The sequence below is a fragment of the Chenopodium album genome, chromosome 5, assembly GCF_948465745.1.
Source record: "Chenopodium album chromosome 5, dcCheAlbu1.1, whole genome shotgun sequence".
Taxonomy (NCBI): Eukaryota; Viridiplantae; Streptophyta; class Magnoliopsida; order Caryophyllales; family Amaranthaceae; genus Chenopodium; species Chenopodium album.
The window spans coordinates 79065241-79084446 of NC_137838.1; the positions used below are offsets into that span (position 1 = coordinate 79065241).

At 35.2% G+C, this 19206-nt stretch overlaps 2 protein-coding genes and 1 non-coding gene across 3 annotated transcripts; 2 read left to right on the forward strand and 1 right to left on the reverse strand.

Annotated features, from left to right (window-relative positions):
* Positions 1-6084: 6084 nt before the first annotated feature.
* On the forward strand, positions 6085-10941 carry LOC145631238 (O-fucosyltransferase 1-like). Its single transcript, XM_081683328.1, has 9 exons — positions 6085-6224; positions 6310-6469; positions 6793-6871; positions 6982-7052; positions 8079-8167; positions 8427-8550; positions 8647-8930; positions 9136-9265; positions 9833-10941. The coding sequence occupies exons 1-9, from the start codon at positions 6217-6219 to the stop codon at positions 10442-10444; spliced, it is 1557 nt and encodes a 518-aa protein (XP_081539454.1). The 5' UTR covers positions 6085-6216; the 3' UTR covers positions 10445-10941.
* A 111-nt stretch (positions 10942-11052) lies between these two features.
* TRNAT-AGU (transfer RNA threonine (anticodon AGU)) lies at positions 11053-11126 on the reverse strand. The gene has a single exon. It is a non-coding gene; the product is annotated as a tRNA-Thr (tRNA).
* Positions 11127-12607: 1481 nt separating this feature from the next.
* LOC145633251 (DEAD-box ATP-dependent RNA helicase 10-like) lies at positions 12608-18275 on the forward strand. Its single transcript, XM_081685516.1, has 9 exons — positions 12608-12619; positions 12833-12907; positions 13488-13607; positions 15643-15684; positions 15889-15963; positions 16222-16368; positions 16520-16657; positions 17118-17427; positions 17764-18275. The coding sequence occupies exons 1-8, from the start codon at positions 12608-12610 to the stop codon at positions 17391-17393; spliced, it is 885 nt and encodes a 294-aa protein (XP_081541642.1). The 3' UTR covers positions 17394-17427; positions 17764-18275.
* The last annotated feature ends 931 nt before the right edge of the window (positions 18276-19206 follow it).

Below are 19206 nucleotides of genomic sequence, written 5' to 3' on the forward strand. Positions count from 1 at the left end.
ACAACAAGTTTATAAACAAGTCAACAGCTATATATTATTTTTAAAAAAAACAAAAAAAAAAATCAATAATCAAGTCTATTTAGGTCCAAACCCGGATCAGACTTGATTTTTCAAGTCTGGACCGGAACCGGATCTGTTGATTCAGGTCCAGTGTCCGGTCCTTAAAAATCAAGGATTCAGGTCCCGGTCCATTTATGTCCGGGTCAGGTCCGGTCCGGTTTTGGACCGGTGTACAGCCCTAGCGATAGTGGTGGAGAAAGAGTGGCATTAGTGGCTGGGTTTTTAGTGCTTGTTTGGCATTGTTTTTTGTTTTCAATTTTCAATTTTTTTAAAAACAAAAAACCAAAAATAGGAAACAAGAAAAAGATGTTTTCACTTTTCAGTTGTCTGTTTTCAAAATTAGCATGATTTTAATAAGTTTGACTAATTTTTTTATTCAATATATGACATATATCATACACTTTTAAAATACTAAAAACCAAAAAACTGAAAACCACAACAATGCCAAACGAACCCTTATTTTTTGGTTTATATTTTTAATTTAAACTTATTTTTATGTAAAAAAAATTAACAAATCACATTATGCCACATATCCCAATAACCTTTATTATAGGTTAGTAACCGGTTAGGACCTAAAGAAAGCGAATACACCCCAAAGTTGGGATTTTAATAATAATCCAAAGTTGGAATTATTCAAAGCGAATACGTGTTATTTTTAACAAATGTTTCAATTACTAATACTACCTACATTTTAGAACGTCTATACGCCACAATATGGATGAGAAGGTTCGAACACTTGACCTTTTAGAAGAAAAATTATTGTTTAACCATCTAAACTAATTGTCAATTACTTGTCACAAAAAAACAAAAAAAAAAACAAAAAAAACTAATTGTCAATTATGCTTTAACCTTACACAATAAATAATATTATTATATTACAAAGTAATGAAGGCACATACTGATATACATACAAATTATTAGATGCTCTTAAAAATGAGCAGTTGTACAATTATAAAAATAATAATTCGGGACAACGCCCGAGCTACTCACTAGTGATATTTTGGGCCAATGCGCATGACTCTAATTAAAGCAACTCCATTACTAGGCTTGCAAATTCAAATAGTTCCTACCTACTAGTTTGACCATTATTAGAGATAAAATATACGATTAGGTTGGTCAAGTAAATTACCTAATTGACTTGGAAAAAACTTGCCAAAAAGAAAACTAGTAATTTAAGATGAAAACTATAAATAAATAGTTTGGAAAATTTGCCATATGAAATGAACAAAAGGAATGTATGTCTAAATCTCGTGATGGACGTATGATGAGTTTTGAAAAGGCTAGACTTATAAATCAAGAGAAAGAAAGAAAAAATAAGGTTTAGCTTAAATAGAGAAGATAGAGATGTGATTGTTGATGAATTGAAAATGGGGAATAAATACCCTATTTATAGAGAAAAATCGTCTAAAAACAATCAGGTATAGGCTTAAAATTCGACTCGGAGTAAAACTAATGTCATTGCCGCAACGATAAGCCTATCGCGACGCGATAGATGCTGTACAATAAAATTTGTACTGGTCTATATTCCAATTGAATTTGGTTCATGAGTCCGTACTTATCTTTTATCAAATCAGATTTAATCCTCTCAAAACACTTGTTTTTTTTCCAAATAAAATCCTTTATCTTTTCCAAAATAGCATAATTAACAAATTATGTAAATGTTACCCGTAAAACTTATTCGTGAATTAACAAATTATGTAAAATATGTATTGACTTTTAGATTTAGTCTAGAAATTTAGCCTTAGCAGTTAGTGAGAATAAAGGAAGCTGAAGCTGTTGCTATTAAATCTTTCAATTTTTACAGGGTTACTCATTCACACTTTGAGAATTTGGTCAAGTTGATTCTAGCTTGGGCGGCAGATGTGTAAATATCTTTGGTCTGGTCGCGGAAAGTACACTTATATTTTGTTCTGGTCGCGGAATGCATACTCTTTCAAACAGTCTGTTACTACAGAACTATTCTTTTTACTTTCAAAGTAATACAGAATGTTCTGTATTGCTAATATTGAGTGAGTACAATCGTTACAACTCAAAATTGCCGTTGAACTGATTTCAATCCCACTAAATTCAAATGTTAGAACAACAAAATTTAGTACTCTTACAAGTCTTACCTCCTCAACGCAGACAACTCTAAGGGGTCGTTTGGTTGGGGTAAAGGGAATGAACATGCCTCATCCCCTTTGTTTTGATGTTTGTTTGTCAATTTTTTCATTACCTTTACCCATTTTTATTTTTGAGTTTACTCAAAATCAGTCTAAATTGATTCCCCACCCCCTTAGACTTTTCAATTCTTTAACCTAACCCACCACTACACCACCATACCCACACCAACAACTAGTTACCTCAACCGCCCAACCACCACGCTGGAACTCGAAGCACCTTCCCCACCCTTTGCTAGGATTCGTCGCACCTTCCCCAGTCCTCGTCGGAAGTCGTGCATCTCCATCTCTCCTCTGAAACCCACTTTTCACCATGGGGTCAATCTCTCTTCTCCTTTTCACGACGACGTTTTTCTGCTCCGAACCATTTTCTTTGTCCTCCCCCCGATTCTCATGGTGTTTTATTCAAAACCCTAGCGACTAAGGGAAGGGACGACTGACAATTTTAAGGGGAAGAGATCGCGAGTTTTCTAGGGTTTGTGTGTGCAGGGGGGAAGATTTTGCGTGGCGGCGAGGGGTGGGGTGGGGGTGGTTCGTTGACGGGCGACGAGTGTTGGTGAGGTTGTGGCTAGTGGTGGAGTGGCTAAAGAAGTGGGAAAGATGGGTGGTGGGGTGGTGGTGGTGATTCCATTTGTTTTTGTAAACCAGACAACATCCTATTTGGAAAGGGTTTCATTGAATTTTTTTTCATTCCTTTTGTTCATTTCATTTCGTTTACCCTGTGCGAACCAAACGACCTCTAAGTACTTTATGTTCATTTTACCACAAGGTGCACGATACTTGAATCGAATCTTCCGTTGATCTTTATTCTGCTCCCATTCAGAGATTTTGCCTGTTGGGAGACCTATTATTTTTTTATATCTCATAATATGTAAAAGTGTTGCTACCTCTTTAACCCATATGTTAATGACTTAATGACGCCACTCGTTAGTTAACAATGGCGACTTGGATTTTTTTAATAAAAATGAATCAAGTCATACAATAATAATGTACTTAGCATTAGCATTAGAAGAATATAACCACTGATCACAACTTCATTCCAATTTTCACTGCTTAAGCTGATTCATGAGAGGCCAATATTAATTTTTAAAACTAGCCTGTTGTTCTCGTTTTCAATGAAGTCGTTTCTTTTGTATTCTCAAATTTGCCCTCATTATAATAATCTCCTCTTCCCTAAATGTTGTTCCTACTTTGACTTATTGCGAGATAATCACATTAAACATAATTAGGAGACAATATTCTGATTGAAAAAATTAAATATGGAACATAAACATAATCACCTGGGTTTAATAACTTAGTCACCTTGAGCTAAAACAATTTTGCACATGCAATTATATTAATAAAGAAAAATAATTGATCTTCTTTAATTAATTAATCGGCTGCTTACTTTAAAAAAAAATTAGGAGAAAAAAACTTAATCACCTAAAGTATATATGACAGGGTAAAGTCGTATCCCCAAATCAAAAGTAATTCCTAAATCCTCTAACTAATGTAGATAGGGAAGTAGGGTCGAATCCACAGAGAAACGAGTCTTTCTATTCCTAATTAACTAATATAATCTAAATTATGAGGTAACCAATATATATATTTGAATAATAAACTAAACTACGGAGGTTAAGAATAGGGAGAAAACAATGAATAAAAGGATCTAGGGCATAGGTTCACCAATAAATAATATTCCAAGGTAGAATATAATAATCATTCATCAATGCATACATTAATCAGATTATAAAGGGCTTTCGCTACGTATTATAATCACACAATTAATTTACCGGTATTAAATCTCATCTTTCGAATCTCGACCTAACCATTTATAAATTAACCTGCCTATTGAAACTAGACCTAAACATCAATTCTCATCTGTCGAATCTCGAATCAATATTGTCAAACTCATGCATAAAAGATCAGGCCTAATCTAGTCACAGAGCATTAAATCAATCAATAGGAAATTAATCTAGCATTGACAATCAACAACAATAAATTACCCTTTCATATTATTTATAGATCCCCATAAACCCTATAAATAGAACTACTCACACATGATAAAAACTAAACTAATCAAAGCAATAAAGCAAGACATAATCAAAGGAATGAATTAAATAACTAAGATTTAGAGAAGAGAAATCGTTACCAAAATAAATCTCGAATTAAGAATAAAGTGGAGAACAAAGTATAAGAGAAAGAATTAATCTCAAAGCTCAGTAGAGAGAGAAAATCTAAGAAATAACTAAAAGAGAGTAAAAGAAGAGTAAAGAGTGATGCTAAAATCGTATTACGGAGGAGTATTTATACTCCGTACAAATCCTAAACTAAAACAAACTTAAACGTCGAAATTAACTCCTAATAATTACATGCGCACGATCGGGCGAGGCACCGCCCGATCGGGCGCGCCTTTTTGCTCTTTAGTACAAATCTCGCGCCCGACCGAGCGCGTCACCGGGCGCCGACCTTTGCTTCTCCCGCCCGGCCGAGCGCGCCTCCGGGCGCCAGCCTCTTTGGCCGGGCGGCTCTCTTGGGCCACTAATTGGACTACGATTGGGCTCCAATTCTTCGGGCCAATCTAGGTTTCCTCTTCGGGTCTTGAATACTCGGTCCAAATGCCCTAGTATCACCTATACCGAGCCCTTAATCACCGATTCGATGGCTCTAACCGGCCCTGGGCTATAAAATCTGGTCGTGCTTCTCCAGTGCTCGTATTTGCTCTATAATATCTCGGGAAAATGCTCCAAAAGTGCAAATCCCTGCAAAAGTCAACCAAATTTACGAAAACACTAGAAAACAACAATTAGTAATAAAAGTGGCTCCAAAGAGCCGAAAACTCTACTAATTATGACCAAGGGACGGGGGTAAAATACTATATAAAATAGACACATCAATATACTTCCTCTGTTTTTTTTTTCCTTTTTTTTATAGTTGCACAATTTGATTTATACACTACTAATTGTCCTACGCGCGCAATAGTCCAGCGTTTTTTGTATCATATGTATTAGTTTGAACATTCAATTCAATTTTGAAAACAAAATTAGCCATAAAAGGGTGGATTTTAGGCTTATAGCCTTCAAATTTGGCCAATTTTGGTCCTTTTTAGACTCGGAATAAAAACATGCCGAGGTTGCTCGTATGAAATTTGGACCCCATAACACCTCAATAGGCCACTTGAGTAGCTAGAACCATCCACTTGCCTTTTAACGGTCGATTTTGGCTTTTTTGGTCTTCGCCACATAAGTGAAAAATACTCATTCTCGAGCCTTTGTATACCTATGAATATGATTTTTTTTTTGTTCCAAACCAACTTATATGATCTTGTGGGATACCTCACGCATTCAGTTCATTTTTGAATTTTTTTATCGAGTTTGGGTAGAAATTGTGGATTATATCCTTCAAATTTGATTGATTTTAGACTTTTTTAGACGCGGAAATGAAACATGTCGAGGTAACTCCCATGCAGCCCCTAATGTGTTGGAAGACCATTTGAGCGATTAGCACCATCCACTAATCGGCGGATTTCGGGGTCAATCGGGGTTAGGGGTGGTTTTTTCGGGGGAGGGGAGGGCGGTGAGGCTCGGGGGAGGGTCGGCGGTGGTCGGGGTAGGGGCGGCAGTGGTCTGGGCTGATTTTCCGGTGGTGATGTGGTGGTGTGAAGGTGGTGATGTGAAGGTGGGTAGGGAATGGAATGGAAATACCTAGGGGGGTGGGGAATGAAGTTAGAGGGATTTGGGGACATGAAGGGGGTAAAGGGAATGGGAAAAATGGGCTAACAAACAACAATAAAGGGAATGAGGGTAGTTGATTCTCATTTCCTTTGACGATTAACCCCATCCAAACGACCCCTAATTGTCTAATTGAATAGTCTCCTTGTTTCCAATTAAGTTGAGGAGCAAGTATCCGATTTCACCGCCAGACTGACACTTCCTGAGTTCCTCACAAACTCCAACGCTGGATCACTTGTATCCCAAATTTAAACCCTAGCTCTTTCAATTCTGCGCAAATTGAGAGCATGAGAAGGTATGATGTAGATCTCGAATTTGTTCTACTGCATAAATTGGTGGGTTTCTGCAATTCTAATTTTCGATCAAAATCTTTGTTTTAGGGCAGCAGAAATGGGACAGAGAAGACGACAGCTGAAGCAATGGAGTGGAATAATGAAGGGGATGATTGGGAAGCTCATAATTGCCGCCATTGTTCTCGTCATTTGCACTTTCTCTCTCTTCACTTCAAGGTCCACTATCCGATCTACCACTAGAACCGAGGTCAGTTTCAGGTGAATTGATTTCCTTCCAACATTTTCGTATTTTTGCATCAATTTGGATATTGATACCTACTTCGTATTATTCATTTTTGAAATTGAAGAGATTGTATTTTTGGTTCAAAATGTTAATTGCTCAGCTAATAATTATAATGTGGTTATAATCTAGCATAAATGTGATGATTTTGTGGATTGGCGAATGGATATGTGATTTAATTTCCCTTCTTTACATCATGCAACCAAGTTAATTAAAATCTTTGATCACTGTTTGCTTGGTAATGGTTTATGAAACTTTGAATTGGTGCTGATGCATTTCTATTTTACTAGATAAATACGGAGGATCTTTGGCAAACTGCGCCTTCTGATGGCTGGAGACCTTCTTCTGCCCCTCGTTCTGATTGGCCTCGTAAGATTTTTCTGCTAGTGACACAATGAGACTAGATTTAGTTTAATATCGGATTCAATGTGCTCCTTTACATTAACTCATTTGCTTCACCCCTATTTCCAATGCTGTAGCTCCCCCATCTAAGACAAATGGGTACCTGCGTGTTCGCTGCAATGGTGGTCTGAATCAGCAGAGAACTGCAGTAAGTATCCTCTTCATTGACTTTATTTTGTTCAATTTCATGCTTCCTCTCAAGAAATGGATAGTTTTCTTTTGCAATTATGAGTTCTATGATATCTTCAACATTAAAAAATTCTTTTAGTTGCTGGCTGATTACATACCTAGCAAAATTAATTATTCACATGTACATTTGTTAACATAATAAACTACTTTGATGTTTTGTGATAGGACTTCCTGAACAAAGCTAAGGTGGGTTTCTAATAAACATCAAAGGGATACTTCACGCTAAAAAAGAATTACATAATATTTGGATAATTGGATGTTAGTATACAAATTGTTAAATTAGGTAATGGCTCTAGGCAATGAATTGGTAGCGCATTGCACCAAACAATTTTTGAGCGATGTCTAGCTTTTATCTTGAAGCAAGGGCTCCTAAGAGTCAACTTCTTGAATAGATTAGATTCTAGTTTTACTACTAAGGAATAAATTGAAAGTATTAATGCACGTATGTATAAAGAAATTTATTTGTATATTACTATTGTGTATCTTCCACTAACTTGTAGATGGTTTTCCCTTCAGAAATTTAGGTTTTAACTTGATTATTCAACACTTTATAAACTCAGAATTGCCAAAGAAGACATTGAGTCATTGATATTTCTTAAAAGTTCATGTGGGATATCTAATGAATTAATATCTAATTTATTGCTGGTCTTTTACCTTTATTTATTTTTTGGCTTTGGTAATGGATCTACATTGTTCTGAAGTTGGTTAGTCAAAGCCGCCAGCATATTGTAGGTTACTTAGATGAAAGGGTTAGGCTCTGTCATCATTTTAAATTGCTTGTATTAATTTTGTGCTCAGATACTTCTTAAAAGTGATTTTTTGCATTTTTGTGATCTGTGTTGCTTTCCATTGTCTATTTAATAATGCACAAGTGTGGGTTTGTCTCCATGACCTATCTATTTTATGTGATGTTACCCAGAATTCCCCTGTGTTTTCAGCAAGATGTTACTCTGTTTTACCTAACAATTGGCCTTATCTTCTGTAGATTTGTAATGCTGTTCTTGCTGCTAGAATCATGAATGCAACACTAGTATTACCTGAGTTGGATGCCAATTCCTTTTGGCATGATGACAGGTATGTATCTTCATGTCAACTTTAAGCAACTTAAAAAAAATTATAGATTTATTAAGGGAACAGATAACAAAGGGGAGTGTGATAAAAAGGCCATTCATTGTTTGGACAACAGAACTGTAAGAGCGAAGGGTTGACAAGGGTTATTTATTTTATTTTTAACTCTTTGTTTCACTTTGCCCTATTTCCTCCGCCTCTTCCCTTCTCTCCCGGGTTTTGTTGTGTGAACTGCATTTATGTAATTCTTGAAACCGTAATACAGTGGATTTCAAGGTATCTATGATGTGGAGCATTTTATCAGAACTCTGAGATATGATGTGCGAATTGTTGAAAGTGTTCCAGAGATTCACAAAAATGGAAAGACCAAGAAGATGAAAACATTTCAGGTACTTTTTAGTTTTTACTGCTTTCTTATGTGAAATCAAAATAGTTGCTCTTATACAATATACACGCGTCACAATTTTTTTTTTTTTAAAATATAGATGAACCCTCCAAGAGATGCGCCCATCAGTTGGTATACAACCACTGCTTTGGAGAAGATGAAGGAACATGGTGCTATCTATCTTACCCCCTTCTCTCATCGTTTGGCTGAGGAAATCGACAATGCTGAATATCAGAGGTTACGGTGCAGGGTAAATTATCATGCTCTCAGATTTAAGCCTCATATAATGGAGCTGAGCCATGCAATAGTGAATCGACTACGTGCACAAGGTCGCTTCATGGCAATACATCTTCGATTTGAGATGGATATGCTGTCATTTGCTGGGTAAGTCACGTGCTTGTTGAGAATCACTATATATGATGAATAACATTGGTAGGATTTCTGATTACGGGTCTTTTCCTTCATTTACATACAGAGCTTAATTGGCTCGGAGGCTGTCAATATACCTACTTTTTTTTTTTTAATGATTATGTAGAAAAGATTAACTGCTAAATGACCATTATTTAAATGGTTGGCCAATATTGTCCAGGTGCTTTGATATATTTTCCCCCAAGGAGCAGAAGGAATTGAAAGAATATCGGGAGAAGAATTTTGCCCCAAAGAAACTTGTATATGATGAGAGACGTGCAATTGGAAAATGTCCTTTGACTCCAGAAGAGGTATATTTTGACTCCATTCATTCATTGTCATTGTTTTCTTTTGTTACCCCTTTGGTTTTATAAATGTTTGTGTAGAATTGATAAAATGAAATTAAATTTGCCAAAGTTCTCCGAGGTCATTGTTCATGTCCTAATGTTGAGAAAAACCATCATTTTTTTTTGCATCCCAGAGACTTCAATTTATGGCCTTATTATAGAACTTCTTAGTTGAGACTAGAAGTTTAAAGAGATTACCATGCTAGAGTACTGTTCTGTCAGTATCTTAATTTGTTGTTTCCCTGTTCCTAGCTGAAAGATAGACTAATGACTTAAACCTGTGAGTAAGTAGTCTTGTTATTCTTGTTTTATGGCTTACCTTTCTCTCACAAACACAAAACACACACAAGCAAATGCTCAAGTGCCTTTCGTTGCATTCAGAGCTGTTCAGTCCTTGTACTGTGATGCATTTATTTTTGGTGCCTGTTTCTAGTGAAATTTCTTGCTAACTGCGATCCCATCATACCCATTGAAGGAGGTTTGCTGTTGATTTTCTAATCTTTTATGGTAATTGTGGTCACTCTGTTGCAGGTAGGTCTTGTTCTTCGTGCAATGGGTTTTGACAACTCCACCAGGATCTATCTTGCAGCTGGTGACCTTTATGGTGGTGAGCGTTTCATGAAACCTTTTAGGTCTCTTTTCCCACATCTTGAAAACCACAGCACTGTTGATACATCAGGACAGCTCAAAAAGAACACACGGGGTATGCTGGGGTCGGCTGTGGATTACATGGTTTGCCTCCTTGCAGATATTTTTATGCCCACGTATGATGGCCCAAGCAACTTTGCAAACAATCTTTTGGGCCACCGCCTGTACTATGGTTTTCGAACAATAATCAGGCCAGACAGGAAAGCTCTTGCCCCAATTTTCATTGACCGAGAAAAGGGGCGCTCTGCTGGTTTTGAAGAAGCTGTGAGAAGTGTAATGGCGAAGACAAGTTTTGGTGGTCCACATAAGCGGATATCCCCTGAATCATTCTACACAAATTCATGGCCTGAATGCTTCTGTCAGATGTCAGCCAAGAATCCTGCTAATAAATGCCCACCAGAAAACAATATGGAGACATTGCATAGTCGATTACAGAGTGAGGGCCTCAGTGATTTCTCAGCAACTGAATCAAACTTGACTGTTTCAAAGCGCTGAGAGATGAAAGTTTTGTCTTAAATCACTTCCTGAATTCAGCAGAGAATATTGGGCGATTGTTCTTCAATAGGATCATTTCTACACGAATAGGTTATCTTAGAAAGTGTTTACTTTTCATTGCATTAGTGTAAAAAAAAGTGGGATATAGGTGGTGAGGCTCTCCGGAGCAGAGTATACTTACGTAATATGGAAGCAGTTAGTATGAGTATGTCTGGAAGAATGAATGGAAAGGGAAGTAATTGCTAAGGATCAACCGATCAAATACTTGCAATCAAAATTGTCAATCTGAATTGTGCAATTCTTCTGTATAGGGATTAGGGGCCTAGGGGGGCAACAGAACGGCCACAGCCTCTTTTGTTTGTTGAAGATGTGGGTTTGTGAGAATTAGTCGTATCCCTCTTCTAGAGGTGGGCATGGTTACTTCTTCTAAGGTTTACAATGACGGTTATTAACTATGAAACTCTGAGTACTGTAACAATGTCATTTTCAGATTAATATATTGTTATTCTTTTCAATTATAAGTTAATTATTGTACTCCGTAATACTTTGGGTGGATTTATTAAGCTTTTTATTTTGTAAGTTTCAGCAAAAAATTAAAAAATTTAATTTGCTTTCATTGAGAGTCGAACTCAAGACCTCCCGCTTACTAAACGGGTGCTCTAACCAACTGAGCTATGAAAGCTGAACATTGATTGATAACGCATTTAATTAAATATTAAGTATTAAAATCGATTAGAATAATTGCAAAAAAAAAAAATACGGGGGGAACCTATAAATAGCACCAAAAAAATAGAGCAGGTATGTTAGAGATGAACCGCTTCAGCATCAAGTTTCCCAATAATTCCTCTTAAAACCCTAAAAACCCTGATTCAATTTCCGCATAAAAATGGAGCACGAAAAATCGTTCAAAGATATTGGAGTTTGTGATTTATTAGTTGAAGCTTGTGAGAATTTGGGATGGAAAACTCCTACCCAAATTCAAGCTCAAGCCATCCCTTCTGCTCTTGAAGGTTTTCTCTTTTAATTTTACTTCTTTTTTTTTTAAAATTAAGGTCTTCGATAATGTTGTTGTTTGATTTTGGAGTGAATTTATTTAATAAATTGATGAAATTTGTAATAAAAATTATCAGGAAAAGATATAATAGGGGTTGCACAAACTGGAACTGGCAAAACAGGTGCATTTGCATTGCCTATTATTCAAGCTTTACTCGATGCTGATCGCCCTCGTCCCTTCTTCGCTTGCGTCATTGCACCTACCCGGTAATTTTATTTTTTCATTCAATTGATGGATGATCGTGTTAATTGTTTTTATGGATTTTTTGAATCTTTTTTATTATTTTTGGTGTGAATTTAATTAGGGAGCTTGCTATTCAAATCGGTGAAGTATTCTCAGCCTTGGGAGCTGGTATTGGGTTGAAGACAGCAGTTGTGAGTTTGAATTTCTTTCATTTTTTATGCATTTAACATCCTTGAATATAAATTACTATTGTGCTGGGTCTTGAATTCTTCATATGTATATTTAATCAAAGGTGTATCTTTTTTCAATTTTGGCTCCTACATTCTATCCTAATAATACAAGGTTGGAAAAGTGTTTGCCCCAAGTTATACAAGTCAGATTATTTGAATTGTGTTTAAATGCAAGATCCATCAATAATGGTCACCTGAATGCTGACTACCTTGTATCTTCTGTAGCTTGTAGGTGGAGTGGACATGAATCAACAGCAGTTCGCCCTTGCAAGACGGCCTCACATCATAGTATGCAGTCACTCACATTTGCTTATTTGTCTCTTACTTCATATTTTATGCTCTCCTGTTTCATCAATATTTAAATAGATAGATTGTATGTTGATAGTTATCGCAAATGCTATACTAATGTTCTGGGTGATAGATTAATACATTAGCTCTTTTATGCTTTTGATATAGACAAACAGGACTGTAAACCTCAATTTGAACAACCATGTTCAGTAACTTCAACAATTTTGGGCCTTCGGCTGTGTCTTTTAATAAGAGGCTTGTTAACTAAGTTCCTACATAGTTAATGGGCCAATGGATATTTAAGTTGATATGAGCAGTAACCAAGGGCTTCCCTTTCGGAGATGGAAGACAAAACTTCTGGTCTTCTACATTTGCATAACAAAGAGACTTCCACTTTATTGGTCAAGAATGACTAATGCTGTAGATTAACACTGTAATTGTTGTAGGTTCTTGTTTTTTCTTCTACTTTAAATGGACTGTGTAGATAATTATGTGTCTTAATCTCGAGTCATATTCTTTTTTAGGATGGATCTTGCCCATCTTGGGGTTATGTTGTATCATCTCATGGCTGAGAAAGCTTAGTTGGTTTTGATTTCAGATATGTTATTTGCCATCTGATCTTTTCTCTTCTAGGTTGGTACTCCTGGACGTCTTCTGGATCATTTGACCAATACCAAGGGGTTCTCATTTTGTTCGTTGAAGCATCTGGTATGCTGCTGTGTTCATACTTTTGGTTTAATTTCGTGGCTACTCTTTTGTCTTTTGCATGTATAGAATATTGCTCTATTTTTGCGTTTGTTAGTATTACATCTTGTAACTAAGTAACTTCCCAAAGAGGGTATTGATGTATTCTCATGCTGTAAACAGGTGCCTTGGACAAAATAAAGTTCCATATATATATATATTTTTTCCAATTTAACTCATTTCATTGGTGGGTTTGAACAGTATGAGTCCTGCACACCTACTGTTCTCTTTATTGACCAGAAAGTAATATACATATCTTACTACCTTCTGAGAAAGAGCAGTAGTTGATGGTTCCTCAAGAAAGATGCCCAAAAAATTTAAGGTCTACAACTCTACATTGATTAGAAGGATGACCATCTCTTGGTTCATGCAGCCAACTCTATTCTTCTGGGAATAGGGCTTTGGCTTTTTTTGTTGTGTTGCTTAAAAGGATGTACTATATGGGGCAACTACTATAAAATATAGCTGCCTTTCTTTTGGCTTCATTTTCTTTATTCATTCAGAATTTTTGGTTGAATTGTTGTGTTATTCCTATTATGTACAGGTATTAGATGAGGCAGATAGATTATTGGATATGGACTTTGAGAAATCCATTGATGATATATTGAAAGTGATCCCTCATGAGCGAAGGACTTACCTATTTTCTGCCACGATGACAAAAAAGGTAACTATGACATTTTTGGATGAAATTGTGTTTCAATTTTTTTTTTCTCGTTTTAGTTGTTTCTGTCGTCCGTTGATAGGAAGTAAGTTTTCCTCTTTTTACTGTTCAATGCTTTGCAAATGCTATGACACGTTGGGTTGGCGACTTGGCGGTCTCAAATCATGGGAATGGTAATTGAATTTGTGGGTAAGGTTAGTTGTTAATGAATAAATCTCATGTTCGCTACCATGGTAATGGAACTCCATCCCATACATGTGATTTTCTTCATAAATTTCCATTACCACTCAATATCACCTTGCAAATGGTAAGGAACATTTATGAAGAAAATGAGGGTATAGAGGTGACTTCACATTACCATTGGTAATGAAATACAATTTTTCTTTACAAATTTTACACACAAATTCATTACTATTCCCACAATTTATAACTTTATACCAAATGTTCACATGTGTCGTAAGTTCCTTTTTATGACCATTGCAGCCCTTCAAATAATAAAATGTTTTCTCCTAGCGCACTTCATGTTTCTCTCTCCCTTGTCACTGTAACACTAGTGATAAGTGACCAAACCATTGTAGATTTGGAATTTTTACACTTCTTTAATTTACATTTTAAATCCTACGGTGCTCCTTTTCTCCTTTTTTATTTAATTGGTCAACCTTAAAGTTCTAAATTTAAAAACACTAGGTAGAAAAGCTGAGTAGTGTTGATTAGCTAGTGTTGCTAATGGATATCTGGAAAGGTGGCTAGGCTTGGAGGAAGGAAAATCCTTATGTTCTTTTTCCTCCTTGCTTTATTTGGGGAAGGCAAAGGCGGTTTAGGTTTTGGAGCTGTTTTCCTATGTGTGTCTCATTGTTATACCTTTACTTGTTTTTGTTTACCTATTCTGAGTTGCAACTCTTGCAAGTAACCAATGTTTATTTTTGTTTAATAGTTATAAATTTGTTACTTTGGGTGCTATTTATTTTTGTTTGGGAATATAAAATGTACTCTAGAGGTATTGTTTTTGTTGAGAGAATTACGACTTGTATTATACTACCTCCGTTTCTGGTTGATCACACTTTATATTTTGGTCTGTTTTTGTAAAAGTTCTTACCACTTTCACTGTATTCCATTTTTGCTATCCCCTTTACTACTTTGTCCTTACCCTCTTACACCACTAAATTTATCACCTTTTCACTCACTTTCTTACTTAACACTTTCACTTTATTCCATTTTTTCAAATCCTAATTACTACTTTACCCTCTTTCCCCACAATTATTACCCCTTTCTCCTCTCATACCTTGTCCAATTTTTTCTTATACCCACAATCCTTATTACATATTCTCTCTTTTATTTTAATCACTACTTGTATTTATTACATTTAACTTAACCTTTTCCTTATTTTTTAATATTTGTGCAAATAGTAAATGTTAAGATCAATTAGAAACTACCCCTTTTTCTTCTCATACCTTGTCCAATTTTTTCTTATACCCACAATCCTTATTATGCACTCTCTTTTATTTTGATCACTACTTGTATTTATTACATTTAACTTAACCACTTATCTTATTTCTTAATATTTGTGCAAATAGTAAATGTTAAGATCATTTAGAAACTGAGTTATTACCATAGTACTCCTATAATACATGGTCAACAATACATTGAGGTACCGGGGATCGATATTGTGTGTATACACAGAATATCTCATGCAAAGTCCATGGTTATGGATTTGCATATAATAATTTGTTCTCTATTATTTTTTACTACTACTTGTTATCATCAAAAGTTTTGCGGATGAGTGAAGAGAGTCGGTGGAAAAATTGGATGCTTTAATGTAGATATTAATACTGGACATCCAATCTAAAGTTACACATATTCATTACTACTTTCTTAGTCTATTACCCTGTTTGGACTTTGGAGTACCAAGTGAGTTGTTCCTTTACGTTCAATAAAATTCATTATATTCTGGTTACATGAATGGCGTTTTTGAAAGAGATTGATATTTCCGATAAGCTTAATGTCTGAAATAAGAGGTTTTCCACCTTTTTAATTGCAGGTGAAGAAGCTCCAAAGAGCTTGTATAAGGAATCATGTAAAGGTCAGATTTATATTTATAATGACACTAATATCTTTGTGAACATTAATACGTAGTACATTTTTTTTCTGTTCGGGTGTTATAATCAAACGTACAATAAATTTTTTACTGGTTTACAGGGTAAGAAAATCTAAGTTTCTTTGAAAAGCAGTTTTCTTTTTAGTTATATCTTGACCAAATGTCATGATTTATTTTTTCCCCTTCCAGATTGAGATATCTTCTGTATATTCTACGGTTGAATCATTAATGCAGCAATATCTTTTGATTCCTGCTAAGCAAAAGGTTTGTCTCCTTTAATGAACTATCTTATTTTGGTTTTGTAATGAAAGGTGGGCAAAAGGTTTCCAATGTGACTGCTGTTTTTAATGCTGATTTACCTTACAGTAGTTGCTACTTTTATAATTACTGATCGGATAATTCATGCATAAAACATGGCAATGACTAATGTACGTGAGGCCTACAAAAAATTGAAGAAGCCATGAGATATGTTTATGAACTTCACATTACATTTTTATTTATTTTTTATTTTTATCTTTTCAGGCTTGTGCTCTTGTATATCTTTTAATGAAGATGCCCGAATACACATCAATGGTTTTTACTCGTACCTGTGCTGAAACTGAAATTTTAGCATTAATGCTCCGTTTTCTTGGTTTCAGAGCAATGCACTTTAATGGCAATATGACTCAGGTTTTCTTACCTTTGTTTTGTTTAATTTTTTTTTTCCTTATCTTTGTGTACTACTGGCGCCCTACTACAATATAGCTAGATTTATAGTAATATATTGCCAACTTACAAGAGTTTGACTTCCCGATTCTGTTTTTTTGTGTGTTTGTTGTAGGTAAAAAGACTGGGAGCCTTGAACAAGTTTAAAGCTGGAGATTGCAATATCCTTGTTTGCACCAATGCAGCTGGTAGAGGTCTTGATATTTCCTCTGTGGATTTGGTCATAGTTTATGATGTCCCAGCAGAACAAGAGGTGATTTTTTCACTTTTGGCAAATTAATCAAGAAAGTTAAGAACATTGTTCTTTCCTGTCCTATTCATTACCCCTCTGTCTTTTCCAATAGGATTTAGGAATTCATGCACTAGGAGAATAGGAGATTTAAATGTGTATTGTGCAAAACATAGACTGCTTACTAGTATTGGATAGAGGTTTGTGTACAGCAGTCACTGGCAACTTTTATTTGCTAAAGGTTTGCAATTTTTTGGTTCAAATTGAAGTGATTTTTGTATTATATGAATTATAATAATGAATTTTTAACATGGTTACTCTGTGTTACACTTGATATTATCCCTCTTTGATATCATTAGGTCATAATTATGTGATAGGCATTCTTACAATTGGCCCTTGGAAATGAGCATTTGTTTATTATTTACCATGAGAATGTGGATGCTATTTCACAGTATTTGGTCACTAATGTCATTGTGGGTTTCAGGATTATATACATTGGGTAGGGCGAACTGCACGTGCTGGGAAATCAGGACTTGCTATCGCACTTGTAACTGAATACAGCATCGGAAATTATTACAGAATAGAACAAGAAATAGGTAAGTTGTTTCGTAGGCCTGTGGCATTTTTTTATTTTTTTTTATTTTATTTTTTATCATGGACTTTTGGATATGTGGTTGAACCTCTCATCTATATTCTGAGCTATAGGAAAACAGTTGCCAACGTATCCTGTAGAAAAGGAAGAAATGTTGCTTCTGTATGAACGTGTGTCTGTGGCGAGAAGGATTGCAGATAAAGTAAGTTTGTTCTGCTTGCATGACTTATTTACAAATCCACATCCATCTTTGAGTGAGAGTTTAGGCGTTCACCTTAAATCTTTTTAACCTCTATGGATTGTAGATAGATGGGGACCTTAACTTTCATTTCGAGAAAGTGGTAAAAATTGTGTGCAATTAGAGAAGATAGAAATTTACAATAAATAAAAATAGGAAAAATTGTTTGACAATATCTTTCATAGTTTCATATCGTAACTTTGGCACATGGATGCTCTAAGCATCTCTAGTTTGCTATTGGTGATTAATTTTATCTTTAGCGGCGCTTTAATTAATATGAAGGTATATTTATATCTACAGAAATACAAGGAATCTGGTGGGAAGAAGAGCAAAGAGTATGATGATCTGGAGGAGACTAAGTACCTGCCCAAGAAAAGTTCCAAAAAGTTGAAAAAAATCAAAAGGCCGCGCCCTTATTGATTTATTACATCAGCAACAAGTTTCGTTTATCTAGTGGCTGAATGGTGGATTTAAAAAACAATATTTTGTTTCTTTTATTTTGTACAGTACTTTTTAAGCTGCTTTAACCTCCTTTTTTTTGTTTTTTTTGTTTTTGTTTTTTTTTTTTTTTTTCATTCGACCTCCTCCTTCGATCCCTCACTAATACCACCATTTCCTCCATGTGACAACACCGACATCTTCATTTTTTTCATCTTCCTTGACATGTTTGTCGCCATTTTTGGCGGCCCAAGCTGTTGAATTAAACTAAAACCCTAAGAAAAAGGGAGAAATAAAGGGCATGGTTTACCCCAAAGAATGAGGGTGTTGTCCTCCTTCACCGAGTTGCCCTAGCTTGAGCTTTAATTTCTCCATTGAAGTTTCTAAACTCTTCTTTAAAGCTCTTCAAATTGTACATCCTCCATTAACGTTGTTCTTCGTTAAATTAACATTGTTAATTTCTCTTATTGTTAAATTACAAAATTACCAATTATTGAATGATGGATATCTACACTTCTACTATACTTGTAAAGAGGGGGCCATCATATTCTAATTTGAGAAAATACAAGTTTATCTTTTAATTTTTGTACCACAACAAAATACTAATTCTACTACTTTTATCTTTTATCTTCCATTTGCTATTGACCTCTTCTAAGAGTTTGTTTTGAGGAATGTGCAATTATTGTTAATGTTTCGTTCCCATAGTTTTGGGAGCTGCTCTTACTTCACTAACCGATTGCAATCGTTGTCATTATCTAAAAAGTTGTGAACGATTGTAGGCATCACCGTTGCCTATGCTCCACAAGAAACATTTTGATATACATAGTATATATTTTTATATCCAATTTTTAAGAATAGACAAACTTTGTTTTAAAACACATGTCATTTTATTATAATGTTCAACAAGTGTCCACCTCATAAGTTGTTGAAAAAAAACATTAACGACCTTTTATCCAAATGACCACAATACACCTTTTGACGACGAATGAGCTAATTGAAGAAAAGACTTGTTACAAACGTAACGTAGATTGAAAACGAGGCTTAGTGGTTTTATTAAGCAAGATTTATATATATATATATATATATATATATATATATATATATATAGTAAGAGGTTGTGGGATTAAACTTCATTTAGAGACACTTCGGGTGAGAATTTTCTTATCTTTTTTCCCGTTAACTTGCGAGAGTTTATTATTATTATTATTATTTTTTAATTTTGTTACTTATGAAGGGGCCAATTGACCAGATTGGTAATAAAAAAGACCCATAGTAACAATTTGGTAAATATTACTCTTGAGACAA

What these genes read in the sequence shown, in the direction of transcription:
- LOC145633251 (XM_081685516.1), top strand. An exon ending in CTGCCACGATGACAAAAAAG is followed by an intron (nt 13,608 to 15,642) that starts GTAACTATGACA and finishes TTTTAATTGCAG; the next exon opens with GTGAAGAAGCTCCAAAGAGC. An exon ending in TTAATGGCAATATGACTCAG is followed by an intron (nt 16,369 to 16,519) that starts GTTTTCTTACCT and finishes TGTTTGTTGTAG; the next exon opens with GTAAAAAGACTGGGAGCCTT.
- LOC145631238 (XM_081683328.1), top strand. An exon ending in GATCTACCACTAGAACCGAG is followed by an intron (nt 6,470 to 6,792) that starts GTCAGTTTCAGG and finishes CTATTTTACTAG; the next exon opens with ATAAATACGGAGGATCTTTG. An exon ending in GATATGCTGTCATTTGCTGG is followed by an intron (nt 8,931 to 9,135) that starts GTAAGTCACGTG and finishes AATATTGTCCAG; the next exon opens with GTGCTTTGATATATTTTCCC.